The sequence below is a fragment of the Psammomys obesus genome, unplaced genomic scaffold, assembly GCF_907164565.1.
Source record: "Psammomys obesus unplaced genomic scaffold, mPsaObe1.curated_primary_1811, whole genome shotgun sequence".
NCBI lineage: Eukaryota > Metazoa > Chordata > Mammalia > Rodentia > Muridae > Psammomys > Psammomys obesus.
Window position 1 is genome coordinate 9,177,516 of NW_026596109.1, and position 23,302 is coordinate 9,200,817.

The window sequence follows — 23,302 nt, forward strand, 5'->3', positions numbered from 1 at the left end:
TTCTGCCACTTAAACCAATGCATGCAAATGAGCTTTTATAAAGTGTGCCTGGCACATAGCGAGCACAGAGGAAGTGTCCTGGTACAGTCCTTATCAAGGGAGGACAATATGTAACTGTGTGCTGATCTGGTCAGTAACAAATTCCAAGTGAAACAGGTGATAAGAACTGTGAGTAGAGATCAGGTGTCTAGTGCCGTGGTAAAGCACACCGTTAGCCCTGCGGGAATCCTCAGTCCAATCCCCAGCGCCACAGGGGAATAAGAATTATCTCCAACGGAAATAGCCTTCAAGTATATTCTTGAGGAGTTCATAGAAGAAAGGTCTAGAGCCTTGTCATTTGCTGGGTTGTATTGTGTTCTCATATCTGCAGCTGCTAGTAATTTATTACAGCTGTGATTTTGGAAGGGGCTATAAATGTGAAATATCCATGTGTATTGTTGACTCTGCTCAAGTGATATTTAGACTTTTGTCCATAGAAAAGGCAGCAATAAGCTGACACTCAACTTGCTGTGAATCGAACTTAATTTTCTAAATAACAGAGTTACAGTTTCAGAGACTGATACACGCAAGGCATAATAAGAAATAGATGAAGCCCCAGGAAGTGTCATGTGTCAATACTTTTCTAGCTAGAGATTTCCTAAGCAGAATATTCTGGAAGGCAAGAAGAGGGCATTTTTTCGAGCTCTTGGACAGCCCTTGAGCGATGGCTCCCATCCTCATTCCTGTCTGGTCCTGTTTTAAAGTGTTTAGCACTAGTTCATGGGACTCTAATTAAAATACCGGAAAATATTAGTGTTTTGACTTTTCAGTAAACACAAATCAATGTATCTCTAGTGGTTTTAAGGAAAACATTAGTGAGTCCTTCCCTTATTTTTATTAAAAATTATAAACTCATGTGTAATTCCTGGAATAGAAAGGCAGACCTGTTTCAGCCTCCCCAGTGTACTAATAAACTTGCTCATTATTTTTCCACCAAAATCTCGAAGCAAAAGAGATTGAAAATACATGAAAACTATCTGAAAGTAAATGTGCCTGTAGTCACAGTAACCAAACAACTGCTTTGCTGTGTGTCTGGTGCCTCCCTATTCGTTTCTTGCCCTCCTGTTCCAACCGTACATCTAGACAGGAACTGAAGGACAGTGCCACCTCTGTGGCCCTTGTCCTCGGTGCTGCCTGCAGTGCTCATCCCAGAGCCCCAGAGCCCCGCTCCTGCACTTTTACAACTGGCTCCATGCAGATTGGATGTCTTCTTTTCTGTGTATCCATTCTAATCTGTAATCACCTCAGTAATGCAAGGTCGGTGTTTTGTAGCTCAGAATCACTGCCTGAGTTGAAAGGCAGTAGAGGAAGTCTGCTTTCCCAAGTGTCATTTTTGGAAACTGATTTGACAAGCTAAATGTTTCTGTCTCCATTTTCTGTAGCACAGTAGAAAGCTGATTAGTGATAGAGAATTACTAACCATCAGCATATTTGAAATGTTGTGGGTGTCTCTATTTTTCCCCCCATTTTTGAGACAGAGTTTCTCTGTGTAGCCTTGGCTGTCGTGGACCACTTTGTAGACCAGGCTGGCCTCAAACTCGCAGAGATCCCCCTGCCTCTGCCTCCCTGCGTGCTGGGATTACAGGTGTGTACCTTCCTTTTTCTTGTTTGAGAGGATTTTGCTGAGTATTACCAGGCTCTGAAACATCTTCCTGCCTCCTGTATTCAGGGCTGAAGATTACTACGTTACTGCTGTGGGCCTAACTTGCCTGTATCTGAGAGCTTGTGCTTGCATTTTCATTTCTGGTGTTGATCTTAAAGGTGGCTTGTGCTTTTGTCCTTAGGTGTAGTACAGTCAATAGTCGATTGGCGGCCTATGAAGTTCTTGTGATGTTAGCTGACAGTTCACCTTCCAATCTTCAGATTATTACAAAAGAACTACTTTCAATGCATCATCAGCCTGACCCTGCTCTCACTAAGGAGTTTGATGTAAGTTTTAGAACTAATGATATACTTCCCTGTGTGTATTCATGTAAGTGGGGCTGGAGTTGATACGGTACCCTCCTCTGTCAAGGTCCACTTGTCTTGCTGAAGCAAGGCATCGCATGAACCCAGGGCTGATTAGACTACGTAGCAAACTTGCTCCGGGGACCTGAACTCCATTCTTCGTAGTTCCGTAGCAAGCACCTTACTCACTAACCCATCGCCCCAGCCCACACTTCCCTTTTTAAAGAATGGTCTCCTAAATGTATAGTTCATGTCTACTCTTTTGGTGGGTATGTGCATGGCAAGGAGCATGTATAGAGGCCAGGATAAGTTGCAGGACTTGGTTCTCACCTTCCACCACCACATAGGACCTGGGCATTAAAATCGGGTTTTCAGGCTTTGCAGTAAGTGCCTTTACCCACTGAGGCATTTCTCTAGCCCCTAAATACAAGTTTAAGACTGAATTTTTGTCATCCTAACCACAGCCAAGTCAATATTTTTTGGGTTGGCATGTTTACATACTAAAATTAATTAAGTTTTTATCACATTTAATCACTATATTATTATGAAATATCCTTTGAATTAGAGATGAACTATTTTCAAACTGACTAATAGATAATCACAATAAAAAGTAACATTCCAATTATATTAGCTTTTTGTATTCTTGTTTTTGTTTTTTGAGTTGGTTTGTGTTGGCATAATGCCAGGCACTGGAGTTATAAAGCCAGATAAATTCAGTGAGATCCAGAGTTTATAATATGTTAAGAAAGGTTTTAGACTTTTGTTGCAGTTGAAAATGAAAGTACTACCCCAGCTCAGGCAGGCCAGATACAAGTAGTAGAAGAGACTGGGAGCACCCTGAGGTACAGAGTGAGGGGAGGTGTGTCCTGAGTGCTGTCCTAACACACAGCACACTTCATCAGGTAGCTTACAGTGCTCTAGAGAGGATGAAGCTGGGAACAGAGGCGTAATGACGAGTGATGCTTGTTGAAGCAGGATTGGACGTTCGTCTCGTTCAGCAACAAGACGAATATGAGCTGCACCGTGCGTGTTAGGTGTGCGAAAGGGAAGCAGGTGCACTGTATGCCTAGCTAGGGATGGGACACCCTGTGGGGCTGGCTCTGCTTTCTCCTTGTACATACTGGGAGACCAGACGCATTCTTCGAATGTGTGACTTGAGTGTCCCTGAATAGACAAGTTAGGGCACGAGGGACAGTTGTGCTAGCAAGAGGAAATAGCACTTGTAAAGAATGTGTGAGCACTGAATTGAGAAAAGAACTCACTTCTCATTCTTCAGTTTGTGATGCTTAGTTTATGCTGTTCTAGCTTGTGTGTGTGTGTTTTCTTCACATCAGGGAAGACACCACCATAAGGAATAAAGCAGTCTTGGATAAATACTTTACAGCATTTAAAAAAAATGTCAGCCAGGCAAGGTGTCATACACCTGTAATCCTAACACTCAGGGAGGCAGAAGCAAGTAGATCTCTGAGTTCAAGACCAGCCTTGTCTACAAAGTAAATCCAGGACAGCCAAGGCTACACAGGGAAACCCTGTCTCAAATTTCTTTTTTCTTTTTTTTTTTTCAAATCTGTTCTTTGTACCACAAATAAATGTCAGTACTTATTAGCTTCTAGAAAGCACCTGCTGTCAGTTACTCCTGATGCTAATGAAAACACGTGAGACCCAGTAATGCTCTGAAGTCCAAAAGACATATGCTTTCATCAGCTGCTTGCTTATTACCTGGATACAGACACTTGTGTGTGGTTCTGGTGAGAGAGCCAAGCTCCTGCCGTGCTCACACTTCCACATACAATCATACTGTCATTGTGTACCTGGAGAGGATTAGCCAAGATGCCTTATCTGGATTATTTCTACCCAGAAAAGCAGTGCATTATGGTCTGCATTTTTTAAAACATTTATAAATAAAAGAATGTGTTACTTTCCTGTCATTTTAATTGTATGGTTACAGGAAAAGTTTAATAGATGAGCATTACCTTGTAGAAAAAGTGATAATTTTGTAAAAACATTACCCTGCTTGGTGGTTACACTGCAGTTCCTCATGACCAGTGCTCCCTAGAATATTGTTCAGAAAACTATGGCATTTGTTTGTAGGCAGCTCATGTATCTGCTGGGTTAATTCCATAAAGCTTATACAATTAGATTATAAGCTCTTGGGAGATCAAGGACCGTGAACATTTCTGTTCTCTCTTACTCTTTGGCTCAGCGCCTGGACCATAGAAAGTCCATACCAAACTCTTGTTGAGTAGTAAGTGGATGAAAACAGATCTGCATAGTTAAACTAACACCAGCGTGTGTCACGTGCTTTATGAACAGAAAGGAAACATGGAGACTGTTGCATGTTGTCATCACACCAGCACCTAACACAGCTACTTGAGGAACATAGGTTCTGTCGATATAGTTTCTACTAAGCTGGATGGATAAGTCTGAGTCTACTGATTTTTCTTCCTAGGTCATCCCAAATGGCTGTTGTAGAAATGTGCTATAATAGAGTACTTATTCTTCTCCACACTGTTTCTGTTCCTTTTTCTCCCAGTACCTTCCCCCCGTGGACAGCAGATCCAGCTCAGGGTTTGTGGGGCTGAGAAATGGCGGCGCTACGTGTTACATGAACGCGGTCTTCCAGCAGCTGTATATGCAGCCGGGGCTCCCTGAGGTGACTTCCTCCTTCTGTCCTGTTTGCCAGCGAACATGTGGATTGTCTGGAAATTATTCCAATGCTTAATTAGTGTTTCTTAGGTTTATAGCTATAGTTAAAAATTGTTAATTACCTTCTGGAACTTGTACAGACATTACAGTCACACAATAGTAAGTCTGTGTTTTAATCAGTTATTTGACCAAATGTAATTTTTGAACATACAAAATTAATTCTTAAACTATTCTATGAAGTTACATTTAATATTTTAGACTATGTGGCTCTATTTTCCTGTGCATTTTATTAGCATAGTCACAACTTGTAGAGTAGCAGGCAGTATTTTGAGAATACTCCATAATTATTGTGTCGCATTTGTCTCTAGAGATCTTCATCTTACTATTCAGCTTCAGTTTTTCCCAATAAAATAGAACTTAAGGAGATACTTTATCCTTAACCACACCAACTAGGAAATGACAAACCTAGATATCTACAGGGCCGTCTCCACATCAAACACTTGTTAGCATACTTAAACACTAGAGTTGGCTGCTCACAGGTGAACGTTTGTGGTTAGTGTGAAGCAATTACACGTTTCTCACTTGGGATTCGTTTTTCTTGGTAGTCACTTCTTTCAGTGGATGACGACACAGACAATCCAGATGACAGTGTGTTCTACCAAGTGCAGTCTCTCTTCGGTCATTTGATGGAGAGCAAGCTGCAGTATTATGTGCCTGAGAACTTCTGGAAGGTATTTACAGTAACTGTGTATTAATGTCAGATAATGTTTAGAGTTGGGCTCCATGTTCTTCTCTAGTGATAATAATAGGTTTCTGTCATCACTAACAGAATATCAAAGGTTTGAATGTTCAACAAATTGGTACTTTTGAAATTATTAGAAAATTAAGAGAGTCATTTGTAATTCCCGGAGAGCTGCTTATTTGTTGTGACTGTTTTGTTTTGTTTTCTTATTTTAGCTCTTTAAAATACTCTTTTGTTTGACTGTTTGGTTCGTTTTTTTAAAGACAGGGGTTCTCTGTGTAGCCCTGGCTGTCCTGGATTCCCTCTGTAGACCAGGCTGCCCTCGAACTTAGATCTCCCTGCTTCTGCCTCCCAGGTGCTGGGATTAAATGCCATCACCCTTTAAACTCATATACACCTTGCTTAAAATAGTCTTTAAAGGCGCTGAAGAGGAGGCCCAACAGTTGTACTGCTTTTGCAGAAATACAGGTGTGGTTCCCAGCACCCACACCAGATAGCTCACAACCACCTGAAACTGTAGCCCCAGGAGAATCTTAACTCCTCTGGCCTCTTCACTCATATGCACATACCCACACAAACACATCACTACATACACATATCTATAGTAAGGAAAATCCATCTTGAAATAGTGATTCAAATAATTTCTCTGAACCTGTGCCATTATCACTAGTGCCTCTAAGTAAAGGAAGTTGCTGCAATTTTGTCCTGCAGAACAAAGGTCACTCTAAAAGAGATTCTTGCTGTTGTATAGCCCGAGGGCTCACACCGAAGCCACTTTGTTTTCAGAGACTTGCTGTGATATAAAGGACCAAGAAAATGTACAGATGTCACAATACAAGCCTGTCTCACTCGAATGAAGACATCATCTCCTAATATTGAATTTGTTTTCAGCAGCACCTACATGATTCCATGTCTATGTTGAGAGCATGTTGCTTTCCCTTTAAAGACATATTTAATTCTTGCTATAGATCTTCAAGATGTGGAACAAGGAGCTCTATGTGAGAGAGCAGCAGGATGCATACGAGTTCTTCACGAGTCTCATTGATCAGATGGATGAGTGTCTCAAGGTACTGAGGGGCTTGATTGCCCTCTAGCTCCTTCAGCCAGTTACAAAATGAGCGCAGTGCCTTAGGTTCACAGCGACTGGAACTCACAAACTGCAAGCTAGTCATCTTGAGCATCATAGATGATATTCATTCTTTCGGGGTTTAAAAGGAATGCAGATGCATTCTTGGAGTTATTTATTCATCTAAGCTGATAAACTAATATAGTTCCTAACCTGTAGTACATAATAAATGACCATGTGTGCATGTGTATTTTTGCAGTGTCCCTAGAGGGTAGGTAGTCTAGCTGCAGAGTGCCTGGTGAGCTGATGGCCCCTGGAGGCAGTCTGGGAACTGGGAGACTTCTCTGGCAAAGGGACAAAAATGACTAGGTAGAATATTCTTGGTGGTCATGCTTAGACCCAAAGCTCCCTGCCATTCTCAGTAAAGCATACGACTTGCCCAGAGGAGCCACCGTACATCTTACCAGTGAGCACCATTATTATGCTTCCTCTGCTTAGAATACTGTACAGATACATAGTATCTGCCCTTGAGAAAAAAGCAGAGATTGTCTGAGTGCTTCTGCTTGATACATGTGCCATAGAAGGAAGATTCAGACCCACAGTAGAGAACTTGCAGGAGCAGCTCCCAGGACCCTGCACACTCCCTGCTCTTTTGAGCATCTGCATCGCTCTGATACTGGGGCTAATGATTGCTTATTAGCCGTTTGTTAGTTTCACGCTGGAACTACTGATAATACTCATTGCGTTTTGATGGCTAAATTGAAATTTTTAAATAAGATTTTATGTGGACTGACTTGTATATTCTAGAGCCAGCAGTTAAAACTTTAAATTTTTATTTTAACAGAAAATGGGACGAGAACAAATTTTTAAGAATACTTTCCAGGGCATCTATTCTGATCAGAAGATCTGTAAAGATTGTCCTCACAGGTTGGTGAAGAGGTCACTGCTAAATTAAATGATGACTATTAGGGATGGGGGTTTAGCTCACTGGTACATCGACCCTGGTTTCGATACCAGCACCATATGGGGATATATCTTTAAATGGTGTTTTAGGCAGTGATCAATGTTAGTTTGTTGACTGACTTGTAGATTTACTTCTTAATGTAAATGTTCAATGAATTTTATTTTTTCAGTTTCCATAATTTTCTGTAGCCATAAAGTATTGAAATTTATGCTTTTGTCAGTGTGCTTTTAAAGTGCGGAGACTTGTCTAATTCCATGGCTGTTATGGAGTGTGTTAAAGCTCGGGTCTCATGGCAGTTGCGGGGGTTCTCCATTCATGGCTTTCTGTCTTTTCTTAATCAGATATGAGCGTGAGGAAGCTTTCATGGCTCTCAATCTAGGAGTTACTTCTTGCCAAAGCTTGGAAATTTCTTTGGACCAGTTTGTTAGAGGTGAAGTTCTAGAAGGAAGTAATGCATACTACTGTGAAAAGTGTAAAGAAAAGGTATCACATTTGTCCTTTACAAGAAACAGTATTAGTGTTATTTGTGCACTGTGTCTAGGAAGTCATTATTAAGCTCTGCCTGCTGTTTTCAGTAGATTGTGCTATTATTTGTTTTACGTGGATATGAAAAGCTTTAACATTTATTACTTTAATTTCCCTCAGGGAGTTAACTGGTTTGTTCCTTTTTCTTAGAGAATAACAGTGAAAAGAACATGTATTAAGTCTTTACCAAGTGTGTTGGTAATTCACCTGATGAGATTTGGCTTTGACTGGGAGAGTGGACGGTCCATTAAATACGATGAACAAATACGGGTAACTTCTTCCCTTCCTGAATATCTCAACCGAGCCTCCCGTGCTTTCATTTCCTATTTCTCTTCCTGTCTGTCCTCTGAGAAGCAGCAAGAGAGGCTGTAGCCTTGTTGGAGGAGGTGCTGCTAGTAGGACAGGCAGATCTACAAATGGTGCCTTTTATTTCTGGAAGGCACCCTTAGCCATGCTGTGAAATAAAATGCTATTTTTGTAACACAGAGACCTGTTAGAGATGCCGTGTGTAAATGGGAGTAGGAGTCAGCCCTTGCTTAGGAAAGCCCAGCCTACTGTCTGACTTTATAGGTACTGCTGAGTGCATTCCCACTGAACATTCTCTGTTCTTTTGACTTTTACGTAGTTTCCCTGGATGCTAAACATGGAGCCTTACACAGTTTCAGGAATGGCTCGCCAGGATTCATCTTCTGAAGTTAGTGAAAATGGGAGGAATATGGATCAAGGAGGTGGAGGATCCCCACGGAAAAAAGTTGCCCTCACAGAAAACTATGAGCTTGTTGGTGTCATTGTTCACAGTGGGCAGGCACATGCCGGCCATTACTATTCCTTCATTAAGGACAGGCGGTAAGGGTTTTTTACAGGCTCTCTCTGCCTTCCCCGATGAACTCTCATGCATGCTTACCACTGGAAAAACTGGAGGTGGGAGAGTGAATAAGACAGGGTTGGCCAGGTTGGACTCCAGTTCTCAGTGCTTCTGCTGCTGCCTCCCAAGTGCTGGGATTATGAGCATGCTTCATAATGCCCAGCTATAAAGAAATTCATATTACCCTTTGTTTTGCAGTTTGAATTTTTTAGACTTAGGATAACTTTTACTCCTTTGACTTGAAAAGTTGTTATAGAAATTAAAATCACTACCTCTATTGCTGCGTTTTTCTTGGGTTCTTGTAAGTTACCATCACCTGCCTTCTCTGCGTATAATGCATAGAGATAAATGCAAAATCACTGCTTTAAACCCTAAAGTTTTTCTCTGACTTCCGGGTCCTAGGGGGTGTGGAAAAGGAAAATGGTATAAATTTAATGATACCGTTATAGAAGAATTTGACCTAAATGATGAAACCCTGGAGTACGAATGCTTTGGAGGAGAATATAGACCAAAAGTTTATGATCAAAGTGAGTATTTATAAGTAGATGTTTTCCGTTCATTTTATTTTTTAATATAGTTTTTTGAAATTAGATGCTGTATTCTTTATATAAAAATACAATAGACTTTGTTCTTTTCATATTCTTATATGATTACCTACAGAGGACAGTTCTAGCACCTGTGCTTTCAAAACCTTTTGTTAGTGTGATAAAGAAGTCTTCCCTCCATTCTCCCACCCCAAGGGGATGTTCCTTAACTTGCGTTCTAGTCAAAATTAAGAAGACCCACATTTTACTTATACTTTTCACTTTGCAAATTTAGTAAATAAATTGTTGAGTCTGGAGACTCTTTTATTATAAGTAATCACTCGGAGAAACTCCTTATTTACCTCTATTTAATTTTCTCTTAACGTCTTACAAAATAGCAAACCCCTACACTGATGTCCGCCGAAGATACTGGAATGCCTACATGCTCTTCTACCAAAGGGTGTCTGACCAGAATTCCCCTGTGCTGCCAAAGAAAAGTCGAGTCAGTGTTGTAAGGCAGGAAGCCGAGGATCTCTCTCTGTGAGTTTCTCTATATGTAGTGTAATTTGCTGTGTTGTTTCAGTGGGTTTAATAGGATCTTCATAATATAATGCTTGATGTTTAAAAATTACTAAGATTATGAGAAATTCTAAAAAGAAAATTTAAAAGTTGCTTGTTTATTGCTCCCCGGACTTGACTGCAAGAAGTTACTTTGTCGCAGATAGATCCATAATTATTACCCTGTACTAAACTTAAAGTCCAAGTGGATCAAAGACCTCAACATAAAACCAGACACACTAAATCTACTAGAAGAGAAAGTGCAGAAGAGCCTTGAACTCACTGTCACTGGAGATAACTTCCAAACAGAACACCAAGAGCTCAGGCTCTAAAATCAACAATTAGTAAATGGGACCTCATGAAACTGAAAAGCTTCTGTAAAGCAAAGGGACACTGTCATCAGAACAAAACAACAGCCTACAGACTGGGAAAAGATCTTCACCAACCCTGCATCTGACAGAGGGCTAATATCCAAAATATATAAAGAACTCAAGAAATTAGACACCAACAAACCAAATAATCCAATTAAAAAATGGGGTACAGAGCTAAACAGAATTCTCAGCAGATGAACCTCAAATTGTGGAGAAGTGCTTAAAGAAATGCTCAACATCCTTAGTCATCAGGGAAATGCAAATCAAAACGATTCTGAGACTTCATCTTACACCCATCGGAATGGCTAAGATCAAAAACTAAAATGACAGCACATGCTGGCGAGATTGTGAAGAAAGGGGAACCCTCCTCCATATCTGATGGAAGTGTGAATTTGTACAACCACATTGGAAATCAGCCTGGCGCTTTCTCAAAAAATTGGGAACAGCTCTGCCTCAAGACCCAGCTATATACCACTCCTGGGCACATACCCAAAAAATGTTCCACCATACAGAAAGGACATTTACTCAAGTATGTTCATAGCATCTTTATTCATAATAACCAGAAACTGGAAACAACCCAGATGTCTCCCAACCAAAGAATGGATAAAAAAAATGTGTGGTACACTACTCAGCTATCAAAAACAAAGACATCATGAAATTTTCAAGCAAGTAGATGGATTTGGAAAAGATGATCCTGAGCGAGGTAACTCAGACCCAGAAAGATATGCATGGTACATACTCACTTATAAGCAGATATTAGCCATACAATACAGGATAACCATGCTATAATCCACAGACCTAAAGAAGCTAAGTAACATAGAGGATGCTTAATTCTCATTCAGAAGGTCAGATAGAAGAGACACAAGACATGGTTGAAGAGAAGGGATGTGATGGGAGCCTTCCATAGATGGCCTCTGTACTCCACCAGCAGAGTATAGAAGTGGATGCTGGGACTCACAGCCAAGCTTTGGGCAGTGAGCAGGCAGTCTTATGGAAGAGTGGGGGGAATAGAAGGACCCAGAGCATACTGGAGCTCCACAAGAAGACCAACAGAGCCAACAAATCTATGGAGACTTGAGGCACCAACCAAGGACCATACATGGAGAGGACCCAGGCTCCCTGTTCAGATGTAGCCTACAGACACCTCAGTCTCCATGTAGGTTGCCTAGTAAAGGGAGCAGGGGCAGTCTTTAATATGAACTCTGTTGCCTGTTCTTTGATCACTTTCCCCCTGGCGGGACGGCCTTGCAATGCCACAGAGAAAAAGGAGGCAGGCAGTCCTGAAGATTGATAGTCTGGGGTCAGTTGGTAAGGGAAGAGGGCTCCCCCTTTCTAAGGATTAGGGGATGGGGATGGGGAGAAGAGGGAGGGAAGGTGGAACCAGGAGGAGATGAGGGAGGGGGCTCCGATTGAGATGTAAAATGAGTAAATTACTACTAATAAAAAGAAGTTATTTTGTGTTTAAAAACATGCATATAAATTATTCACAGCATAATTGAGATTTTTATTGTCAGTGTATATATTGAATGCACCAGAAAGATAAGTGTTTTTATGGCTTTATTCTTAGTAAATTTGCCTTTACTGCATTGAATCAGAAAAGCATGCAGGTTATGTTTAAACAGAGTACCCAGTATACAAATCTGGCAAGCTTTAAACCAAAATGCCTTTTCACTCAACAGTTCTTTGATTCTCTCTCAGATCAGCTCCATCTTCACCTGAGATTTCACCTCAGTCCTCTCCTCGGCCCCACAGGCCTAATAATGACCGTCTTTCTATTCTAACCAAGCTGGTTAGGAAAGGTGAAAAGAAAGGACTGTTTGTGGAGAAAATGCCTGCTCGGATATACCAGGTAAGAACTACACAGCTGTTAAGACATGTCATTGCTCTTGCAGAGGACCTGAGTAGTTCAATTCCCAGCACCCACTTGTTGGCTCACAACCTTTTCCTGTACCTTCAGTTCCAAGAGATTCAGTACCCTCTTTGACTTCCCAAACCAGGCACATATGTGGTTACACATACATACATGGAGGCAAAGTACTGATACACACCATGAAAATAAATAATGCTTTAGAAGGGGTGTGAGGCAGAGGAGCAGATAATTCTCTTAAGGGAGAAAATCAGGATGAATGTCAGAATCCATCAGTCAGTACTTCCGCTGGCTGCTGTCTCTACTAATTGTCCATGTGTGCCACTTCCTCATCCGCACTTGTCCTTGTGTCTTCTCTGCCAGATACAGAGGCTGTAGAGACAGTGCCACAAAGATGAGCATACGCTCGAGATTGACAGGCCTCCCTCAGTAGAGACACACTTTCAAATTATTTTATCCGAGAGAAAAAGTCAAAACTTAGAACCTATCAGTTAAGACTAATTCAGCATTGATGGTCATTGTTTATTGCATGTCTGCTCTGTACTACAGACTGTAAACAAGTTTTAGTTTGGTTTGTTTTTTGTTTTGAGACAGGTTCTCAACTACCTGGCTGGCCTGGAACTCGCTGTGTAGATCAGCCTGGCCTCGAACTCATAGAGATCCACCGACCTCTGCCTCCCAAATGCTGAGGTTAAAGGCATGTACCACCCACCTGGCTGAACACGTTTTTATGGATTAATTAAACTTTATAATTCTGTTGTAGAATAGGAGATCATACTCCTGTTTTTCAGATGGAACAAAACAAAGCTGATTAAAAAGCAGAAATGGCCTACCAATCTCACTAGGCAAGGGTTTGAATTCAAGGTCTTGCTCACTCCAGACCTTAAACACTAACAGCCCAAAGCTAGATAGGCAGAACCAGAGACTCTTGGAAAAATGTGAAGTCTTCAGAAGAAAGAGAACTAAGTTCCCTGACCCAGGGAGGTATGGGATTGTTGTGCATGAAAAAGCTGAATCCCCACAAGAGGTTAGAGCTGAGTGAAAACTTACCTTTCTGCAATGCCTTAGATTTAAAAGGATTTTCTCTCTCGTTCCAAAACTGAGAGTTTGAGAAAGGTAATAATTAAACTGTAATTTAATTACCCAAACATTTTGCTAGAAATAACCTTCCACATATTTATTTTACCTGTTTATTAAAAATAACCTCTGAATTTTGTTTTGTAGATGGTGAGAGATGAAAACCTCAAGTTCATGAAGAATAGAGATGTGTATAGTAGTGATTATTTCAGTTTTGTTTTGTCTTTAGCTTCATTGAATGCCGTAAGTAGCTAGTTGTAACTAAAGAACTTAAAAAAAAAAAACAATACCCTCACCTCAGATACTAGATGCAGAACCCCATTTCCTATAAATGTGTTACTTACTGGGTGATATTATCAGGCGGGCAGCTTTGGGCTGTGTCCTGTGAATATGAGTGGTGTGGTTTGCACATACTGGATTTTTACATTTTGTGACAAATTTGAGGGACTATGATTTTGAGTGGCTATGGGCCTTAACAGTTACTTCTGTCCTTTATGGATTAGCTTTTTTTTAATCTGTAGTCATATACTGTCAGACTCAAAATTAACTTTACAGTACATCTTTGTCTAGAGTATCGTTGTTAAAATTTGCCAAAAAGGGCAAAGGCTCTATTCTGAAAGGGCCTCATTGAAGCCTTCGTTCGTCATATGAAGAAGATACCATAACTTTTTTAAAATTTAAATGAGTGTTTTCTATTATTAGCTGGCTAGGCATTTGTTTTTTGGTTTTGGGTTTTTTTTTTTTTTTTTTTTTTTCTTTGTATTTGTTTGCAGCCTAGGCTATCTCCAAGGATTTCCCTGTAATTGAAGATGGCTTTGAACTACTTGCCTTTCTGCCTTTACTCTTTCAGTGCTGACATTAGGTTTTTTTTATTATTATTAATTTTATCATTTAACGTTATTACATTTTATAAAAATATATAATGATCTGTAAGATTTTTCTGAAAGACACCCTCTTTTCTTTCCTCTCACAGACTAAGTTGAAGCACCCATATTATCCTTGTATGGCAAAGGTGAGCTTGCAGCTTGCCATTCAATTCCTTTTCCAAACTTACCTACGGACAAAGAAAAAACTCAGGTAAGAGTTTTATTACTCTGTTGTTACAGAAAACACTGGTTATTTCAATGAAAAAAAAAAAGTTTATAAATTCTGCTTTTCAAAATATTACAGTACTACCTAATACAATCAGCTTACTAAGCCACATCCTCTGTCTTTAAGAAAGGTTTAATGAGGAGGATTCATTTTAAAAAAAGAAGAGAAAAGAAATTACTGTGCTACAAGAAATAAATTCCATGTCTTTGCCTTGAGAATTGGTCAAAATCATATCTGTCAATGCCTTTAGAGGATTTTAAGAGGAAGGAAATAGGGAAGGCATCGTTCTAGGCAGAAAAGGAGAATCTAGGTAGCAAGCAGTGTTTGCCTAAGGCAGCCATGCTTGACTGGTTAGCTGTGTTTTTCTGGTGCGTGTAAGGGACTCGTGCAGACTAATCACTAGGTGCTGTATTAGGTCTAAAGTGTAGTCAGTGCAGTTCATGGAGGAGTTTTACTAGGACATGTTCAGTGTGGTGTCAGGAGGTCCACACATCATCGCATCTGAGTCATCACTGACGAGGTGCCTGGATCATTCTAGGTTCTGGGTTAGCAATAGTTGGTCCGTAAACATATGACTGAAGGAGAAAGAAAGCTGAGGGGTACTTTGTAGAAAAATACCTAGAGAAAGAGGAAGCTTGGAAGAGGAAGCTTGGTTAAAGTTGGAAGACCATGAAAACTCTGGCTAGCAGCGTGAATAAGCTTTTCAAGTCTTGAGTTTGGGGAAAGATTTTTTTTTCAGCCAGTCTCTTGAAGAACAATAATTAATCATACAGGCCTCATTTTATGTCTAATCAAAAGTACATTAAGTGATATAGCATTACATGATTTTAAAAAGCATACGTTTCTGTCCTTTAAAGTCTGCATAGGATTAAGTATAGAAATTCAGTCGGCACTTTCACTTTCTCTACATGTTATACACACTGATGCATTTTGTCTTTTTACATTTGAGAGTGGGTACTAAGGCCTAATGAGTGGTGTGAGATTATGGGTATAGTCAGGCCGCTTTTCCTCTGTCCAGATCTTGAAGCAAGATATTAATGGTTTTTGCGATGTGATATAAAACATAGCTGTTCTAAAGGTGAGCCCCTGTGATACACATTTAGTTGTGCCAGACAAACTGTTACAGATCTGGTGTTAATCAGTTAAAGTTGGCTGATGAAGATGTAAAATAAAAGTAAGCCAGAGATGCAGGCACCTGCACATGTTTTTGTCCTGTGGGGGGAGAAAGGGTCATGCCTACTAACCTAAACATGGAAACACTGAATCGTGTTTTGGGTAGCACTGGATATTTTTCTGCCCTTTGTCTCTGGCCCCAGTGGAATAGGGAGACAGGTATGGCACTAAAAAGTGATGCTCTGGGCCTACTAGCTGGAGCCTAACATTGCTCTCTGGCCTTTTAAAGGGTTGATACTGAAGAATGGATTGCTACCATTGAAGCATTACTTTCAAAAAGTTTGGATGCTTGTCAGTGGCTTGTTGAATATTTTATTAGCTCCGAAGGACGAGAATTGGTAAAGTAAGTGTCAAATCTTTTAGTTAAATTTGTATCTTTTCCTGTCTTTTAAAAGTAAAGCTTCTTGTAACACTTTGCATTTCAACTGGAAATCACTTTTCAGATTAGAGTTCATTTGAAGTTTTTCACTGAAGTAGTAAAAATATAAGCCACTCCAAAGTCATGTGTTGGGCAGGACCCTGGCAAGGGTCAGTGAGTACAGGAAGAGAGCGTAAGGTGATGCTCACAGCATGCAGACCTTTGTCCTGGCTCAGGAGAAGCACACGAGTCCTCTTCCTCAGGTGCTCACTCTGGTAACAATAAACAGGGAATCTGAGGCTTCCATTCAGCCCATCACTGTACAGTCCATTGATGCTTAGATTCTGGCCAAAAAAGTTACTATAGGGAAAAAAAAAAAAAGTTACGATGGCCCTACTATGTACCTGTGAATAGATGACTAGTTTTCAGATAAAAATTCCAGATTCTCTAGTCACTTTCATTGCTTACACCTTATTCTCAGTTGAACTCATTGAGTCCATTTCCTTTCTTCTTGGCAAGCTTATCTTTCTATGAGGAACCCAGCAAGACCCTTTCAATGTTATGAGATCTTGTTCTGTCTCCTTGGTCCCAGTAGATTCTTTCCTCCCTCTGATTCAGCCCTCAAACTTCTCATGTGAGATCTGGCTAATAGCCTAGCCTCGGGTGTCATTGAGAAAGTGATTAATTAATACTCGGGCACTCATACACATGCCACGCACCTGCCATAGTCTGTTACATCTCCAGGTTATGAAGCATTCTTCTTCTCAAAATGAATCTCCGTATCTGCAGGCCTTCTCAAGGAACTCGGCCTTTTAATTAACTCTTGTTCCTCCATCTTTATCTTGTAGACTTTTTCTGTTGGGTTGCTCTTGTCAGCATACAAGTGTGTTCTGGTAGTTCTTGTGTTAAAACAGACACACAGCAGGGCATCCAGAGATGCGAGTCCTTTCCTAAGGGAACACAGTCTAGTGATAAGTTAGAAATTTCACTGGATCCTTATTTTATTTTTTTATGTTAGTGGGATAAAACCAAGGGCCCCACACATGTAGAACTGAGCTACATACAAACCCTAACCAGAACTCTTAATCTCATACATACCCCGTCTTTGTCTCAGCTCCAGATACTCATTTGCCTACTTGATATCTCCATTTCTTTTTCGTATAAAATTATGGGTGGTTTTTGAAACAGCTGTATCACTTTACTTCCTTCCAGAAATGTCTTCAGCAGGTTCCCCTCACACTATAACAAAATCCAAAAGCTTTACTTGAGCTTTACTCTGTCCATCCAGGCTTGCAGTGTTCACTTGCTCCTTGTAGTCAGCACATAGCCAGCCTGACTTCCTGGCTCACTGAACATGCTGAGCTTTTTTTCACCTGCCTTGAGCCCCGTATGCCTGACACTCCTGTCTGGAACATAGTTCCCGCTGCTCTCGGCATAGTGATTGCCTTTTGCTCCTTCACATGCCAGTTTAGCTTCCACATCCTCAAAGACTGATGCATCGATCCTGCTGCTCTGTGTATTTCTTGGGGTTTTGCCTGTCTCTCCTTCTGAGCTCAGCTGCCTAAGGACAGATTCAAGTCTGCTGGTTCCCTGCTGTATACAGTGCCTGCCACACTGTATACAGATATTTGTAGCACACACCCAGATATTTGTTCACACGCATCGCCCGTATGCATTCAGCTCGTGAAAGGAGAACTAATAAACATTTCTTGGAAGAGTTATATGTCTGCCCCTTTAAAGTTCTCAGTAAAGATAACCTTTTCCCCAGTTTTCTAAATCAGTTTGAAAGTACCCTCCCAAGGACCATGTCATTTAAAGAATAATCATACATTTGGAAAGTGCATAGAAAATATTTCATTTGGCGCCTTATGCGAAGGCAGGCTTAATTTCCAGTGTCTCTTGAGAATTCCTCTTCCTTTGGAAGTAGTTCTTAGTATTCCTGATATCAGGCATCCCAGTGGATTTCCTGATCTTTTATGTCTAATTACTTTTAGTTGTTATGAACTGATGTGTTTTAAGAAATTAATAACAGGTGCTGGAGAGATGGCTCAGCAGTTAAGAGCACTTGCTCTCGGGTTCCAGCACTCTATGATAGCTTATAACCATCTGTAACTACATTTCCAAGTAATCTCACGCCCTCCTCTGGCCTCTCACCAGGCATGCATGTGGTACACTTAAGTGCAGGCAAAACATTGATACACATAAAACAAAAATGGTAAAGTCTTTTTTTTTTTTTATCTAAAAAAAGTAAATAATAATGATTTTTATCTAGTTTTTTCTCTAGAACCTCCAGGATCTTTTTTTTTTTTTCATATGTGTGTGAGGGGGTGTACCTAGTTGCCCATGCATATGGAGGTCAGAGGACATTCCCAGGAGCAGTGCCACACATACCTTTTTTTAAAAGACCGGGACTCATTGGCCTAAGGATCCACCTGTCTCTACTTTGTAATCCTAGAGATGTGCATTATATTGCCTGTTTGGTTTTTTGTTGTTGTTGTTGTTTTTAAAAAAACATGGATTGTGGGGATTGGACTCCTATTTGCAGGGCAAGCACTGTCCTGGCTATCTCCCAGCCCATAGAGACTTAAAGACAGCTTATTATTGCTCTTATTAAAATATGTCTTCATAAGCCAGGCATGGTGGCGCATACCTATAATCCCAGCACTCTTGGAGGCAGAGACAGGCAGATCTCCGAGAGTTCAAGAGCAGCCTGGCCTACAAAGTAAATCTAGGACAGCCAAGGCTACACAGAGAAACCCTGTCTCGGAAAAACCTAAATTAATAAATGATTTAGTCAGTCTTCACTAGCACATACAATACACACACACACACACACACACACACACACACACACACACACGGAGGGAGAAGGGCGGCTAGCGCTCACATAGGGTGAATAACCCTTTTCTAAAATAATTGGGACTGGATTATTTTGAAAATTCTTTGAATTGAGGGATATTTGCATTTATAGTGGTATGTCTCAAGATGGAACCCACATACAAAACATTTATTCACTTGTGTTTTATTACCTAAACATATACAAAGTCTGGAAATAAAATCGTTTTGTATGCTAAACTGTGTAAAGGCGTAGAAATTTCCAAATGTGACATAGTAGTGTCACCTAAAGATTCCAGATTTACTGCATTTTGAGGTGAGGGTAGGTAGTCAGCCTGTATAGATATCCCTATAGCTGAAACATGAAGATGGTGATGGCCTCTTTCACATCAACACCCCATGCTGCTTCTTCCTTTACAAAGGTTTTTAATGTAGGTTTTTGTGGGGTTTGTAATAGGGAATGTTCTCAAGATGACTTAAAGAAGTGTAAACACTAACACAAAGGACACTCTACACCCTTTAAGGACCTTTTATTACAGACAAAGAGGTAGCAGACATGTCTGGCAAAGCTTTCTCTTACCTGTCCTAGCTGTCTCTGGGCATGAGGTTTGTTTTTCCTTCTGGTTTAAAGCCAGTTTCAGATACAGAATTCATAGTATTTGTCAGCATAGATCTCTGTCACATAAAGGAGTCTGGCTTTTTCCAGCATAAACACCTTATCGTTTTTAAACCAAACAAAAATATGAATGTCTTTAATATCCTGCTCAGACTTCCCCCAGAATCTCAGAAATGTCATCTTGTAGACCCTTCGGGCCCTACAAAGTTCACACATTGGCTTCGGTGTATATGTGTCTCTTATGAGTGTTAACCATCAGTACTTGCATCCCCTAGTTTTCCCTTCTTTGTCTTGTTTTTATTTTGGAGGAGACTGGCCACTTGACTGCTAGACTCCTCCCCGACCCCCATTCTAGATCTGCTTTCATTCTTTAGTGTTACACAGGAAATATACAGTATTCCTTGAGAGTTCATGCATCTGGTTGAGCCAGAGTGCAAATGTTATATGGTTGTCTGTTATCCGTAAAGCACTTGAGTAGACCACCAGGACCATCTGTCTGGTTCCTGTGACATATTTATAGCATGTGGAGTGATCCAGGGAAGCCCGCTTACCTGTCGTTGGGCCTAGAAGCCCTCAGAATACTTGAGTCATTTACTTCATGGCTATTCTAGATTGGCGATGTATAGAGCAAGCTAGGGTTACATGCTTGTGTCCGTCTCTATATCTCGTTTCTCTTTATTTTAGGGTTTTCTTGTTGGAGTGCAGTGTGAGAGAAGTACGAGTTGCTGTGGCCACCATTCTGGAGAAGACTTTAGACAGTGCCTTGTTTTATCAGGATAAGGTCAGTCTCACTTGTAAACGTCATGCATTCTATTTTGATCAGATGTTCTCAGTTGTGCAGAGTAAAAAGATGACCTGTAATTGGTGGCTGGACTGGTCTTTTTGTCTGATGGCATGTGCACACACATGTGCGTGTGCGCGCACACACATACACACAGTGACTTTCTGATACATGCCAGGATGGAAGATGCTCTGTCCGTTCCTCTTTATGTTCCAGATACCAAGATACACTGAAAAAGTTGAGGTTGCTTTTGACCGCTTTAGGATTTTCTTTCTAGAACACCCTGACCAGTCTTCTCTCGAGAGCTTGTGTTAGACTCTATGAACTGAGACTGTTCGGCTTTGAGGACACTAATCTAGGCTGTTTCCTCAAAAGCTGTTTTCCTGATCTGACTGCAGCCAAACCAGGGCCGTTGGTTCCAGGGCAGGATCATTCCTCCGCAGTCTTCATCCTCCCTCAGCTTCGTTTCTATCCTTCTAGAATATTTTCTTCTTCCTAACCTTATTCTCTAGTTTTATCTTCAACATTCTAATTCAGCATACACATGAGAAACAATTCCCACCTTTGGTTCCCAGAGGTCTTAACCCTGGGGAAGTATGTGGTGTACATTCTCGGTCTGGCTGTGCAGTCTGTACAGCAGTTACCCAAGGCGCTGTTTCACACAGCTGATACTACATGGAAAACTTTGAAAAATAATAGTGCCAGGATAAATTGGTTCCTTACATGGACTCCAGGCTTTTTTTTTTTTTTTTTTTTTTTTTGCATCAGTGAACTGCAGATTATAGGAGTGACGGCTTTAAATTCAGATGTTGACTTTGCTGTGCGACCTTGAGCGTGTCCTTGCAGGATGCCCCAGATCCAGTGTCTGGGCCCCCCAGTACCTAGTGCCGTGCTACCACCTATCCCAGCAAACACTGGTAGACCAGACAAGTTCAGGAGAGTGCTGCTCAGCCAGAGGAACAGGAAGTCAGATGTGTCCTTTAGAAAGTTCCTGAAGTCCTCCTCTCAGTTCCAGAGTCATTAGACTTGTGTATATTCTAAAGCAATAGTTTTTCATCAGCATAAGCAGCAGAACCTCTCATCAAACAAAACTGTACCTGGTGCAGACTAAAGTAGGTCTTTGGGAGCTGCTTAGCCTGAATGCCATTGGTTCTGAGGGAGATGTCTAAGATGTCTCAAGAATGCTTACTCTAGACTGTCTTACTCTCCTTCTTCCACTGTATATCCCAAAAGGAAAGGCAGATTTAATGCAGCCTCCCTACCGATAGGGTCAGGATATAGGACATCACCAACCTTTTAAAGACAGAAGAGCAGGTAGTGCAAGAGAAAGGAGTAGAGGGTATAAGCATGGAAGCTGCTTCCTGAGTTCAGTTCTATTTAATATCCAGCTGATGTATTTTTGTGTTTGTTTTCCCCACAATGGACATTAGACCTGTTGGCACCCACTATATACGATACTTTGAAAAGGAAGTGCTATGTAAGTGCTAACTTGTATTGTATTTATAATGGGTGTGACAGGATGGATGGGGTATTCCAGAAGTCTCTGAATACCATTTGCAAAGGAGTGATCAAATAAGAGTAGTGAGCCTGGTCTTAATGCTTGGATAATAAATGAATTTCTAGGGAGTTGTCCACAAACAGTTGGGGTGGGAGGGAAAGCAGAAGCAATGTCATACCAAAATGGTTTCTAAACAAATAAAATGTTTTTCAAAGCTTTCCATGAGGCGTCAGCGGGCTTTCAAGTAAGTTCCTAGTTGAGTCGGTATTGCCGTGTCATCTGTCAGGCTGTTGCTCTCCATTTGCTCCATTGGCTTGGTTTCTAGCCCTTCTGCCTGTGTCTGTGTTTTATTCTCTGCATCTGTGACTGTGAGGAACCAGCCTAGTGGAGGGAGGGATTCAGAAATCCATCTCCCCTTGGTACCAACCCTCTGTAAGACAAAGAAATTGGCTCTGGAGAAATGGAACAACAGGGCCAGTAGGATCATGCCCTGGACTCTGGTACCTAGGAAAAACACTAGCCTCTCCTTTAATTCTACAGTACTGACACTCTTCCGGAAGGTAAAAGGATAATTCTGTTTTGCTCTCCAAAGCACAAATCCATCTAAATATGAGACTGGATTGTATCAATTTCCCTTTGTTCTTATGGTGGTTTACTTCAGGTTAATCCTGTGACGAGTATCTGTCTTGTCTTCTTTTTCTTTATATAATTTCCTCTTTCCTCTCACCAGTTAAAAAGCCTTCATCAGTTACTGGAAGTCCTGCTTGCTCTTTTGGATAAAGATGTCCCAGAAAATTGTAAAAACTGTGCTCAGTACTTTTCCCTATTCAACACTTTTGTACAAAAGGTAAATGACTATTTTCTAAATTTTCCTAATCCAGTAGATTTATAATCTAAAAATACTTCATATATAGAAAAGTGATTCCATTCTATGTAGTTCTGTGGTTTCATGGGTGTTTCTAATTAAATCCAAGTTAATGGATTACTTTACTTGGAAGGACTCTGCTACAAATAGGTGTAGTTACTGGCAGCCGTGGAAGGCACCGTGGTCTGCCTAGTAGTCATCAGGAGGCAATGTGAGGCTCAGAGGTGCTAATTAGACATTAGCAAGTATTCACTACCCAGAAGCTGCAGCACTTAACAGTGATTTCTTAAAGCTTCTCATCTGACTGTAGCTTTAAAACAACTTTCTATCTGGCTGGGAGTATAATTTGTCATTCTGCTGCCCTGTGACAGCAAGGTATTAGGGCTGGAGATCTTCTCCTGCGGCACTCGGCACTGCGACACATGATCAGCTTCCTCCTCGGAGTCAGTCGACAGAACAGTCAGGTAAGGACTGTGTTCTGTTCTCGGTGAGATGCTGTTGGGTCTCATTTTGTGAATGATAAATGTTTTAACTTCATTTAGTTCTGGGTATTAATACTATATAGGCTTTAAAAGTCTTTGGAGATCAGCGGAAGAGGAGATTCAGTAGGACAAGGAATGGCTGGCCTTGGAGTCCTCTCCTTTCTTCCCCCAGGGCTGTGAATGAAGCTGTCTGTGAAAATGGACTCTTAAAAAAATGAATTAAAATGAATTACGTGTGTGTGTGTGTGTGTGTGTGTGTGTGTGTGTTGTTGGATGTGTCCATACGTGGCCTGGTAGACATTTCTGTATAGCTTTGTGGGTTTTTCCATCCATATATTTGTTTCTCTTGTTTGCTAGAGTTTAAATACATGAAATGCTATAACACAGTAATGATCAATAGAGTGCTTCTTG

General features: G+C 40.8%; 1 protein-coding gene across 4 annotated transcripts in view; it reads left to right on the plus strand.

The window, feature by feature from the left end:
- Usp24 (ubiquitin specific peptidase 24) overlaps positions 1-23,302 on the plus strand; it is a 139,695-nt gene that overhangs the window by 98,715 nt on the left and 17,678 nt on the right. For all 4 annotated transcript variants that reach the window (XM_055628946.1, XM_055628943.1, XM_055628945.1 and 1 more), the window contains exons 42-58: positions 1,824-1,968; positions 4,520-4,639; positions 5,238-5,363; positions 6,343-6,441; positions 7,285-7,367; positions 7,746-7,887; positions 8,080-8,199; positions 8,555-8,775; positions 9,197-9,321; positions 9,717-9,858; positions 11,946-12,096; positions 13,339-13,434; positions 14,165-14,268; positions 15,686-15,799; positions 19,950-20,046; positions 22,275-22,391; positions 22,781-22,873. In XM_055628946.1, coding sequence (XP_055484921.1) covers positions 1,824-1,968; positions 4,520-4,639; positions 5,238-5,363; positions 6,343-6,441; positions 7,285-7,367; positions 7,746-7,887; positions 8,080-8,199; positions 8,555-8,775; positions 9,197-9,321; positions 9,717-9,858; positions 11,946-12,096; positions 13,339-13,434; positions 14,165-14,268; positions 15,686-15,799; positions 19,950-20,046; positions 22,275-22,391; positions 22,781-22,873 — 2,095 coding nt within the window. The remainder of the gene's footprint in view (positions 1-1,823; positions 1,969-4,519; positions 4,640-5,237; positions 5,364-6,342; positions 6,442-7,284; positions 7,368-7,745; positions 7,888-8,079; positions 8,200-8,554; positions 8,776-9,196; positions 9,322-9,716; positions 9,859-11,945; positions 12,097-13,338; positions 13,435-14,164; positions 14,269-15,685; positions 15,800-19,949; positions 20,047-22,274; positions 22,392-22,780; positions 22,874-23,302) is intronic.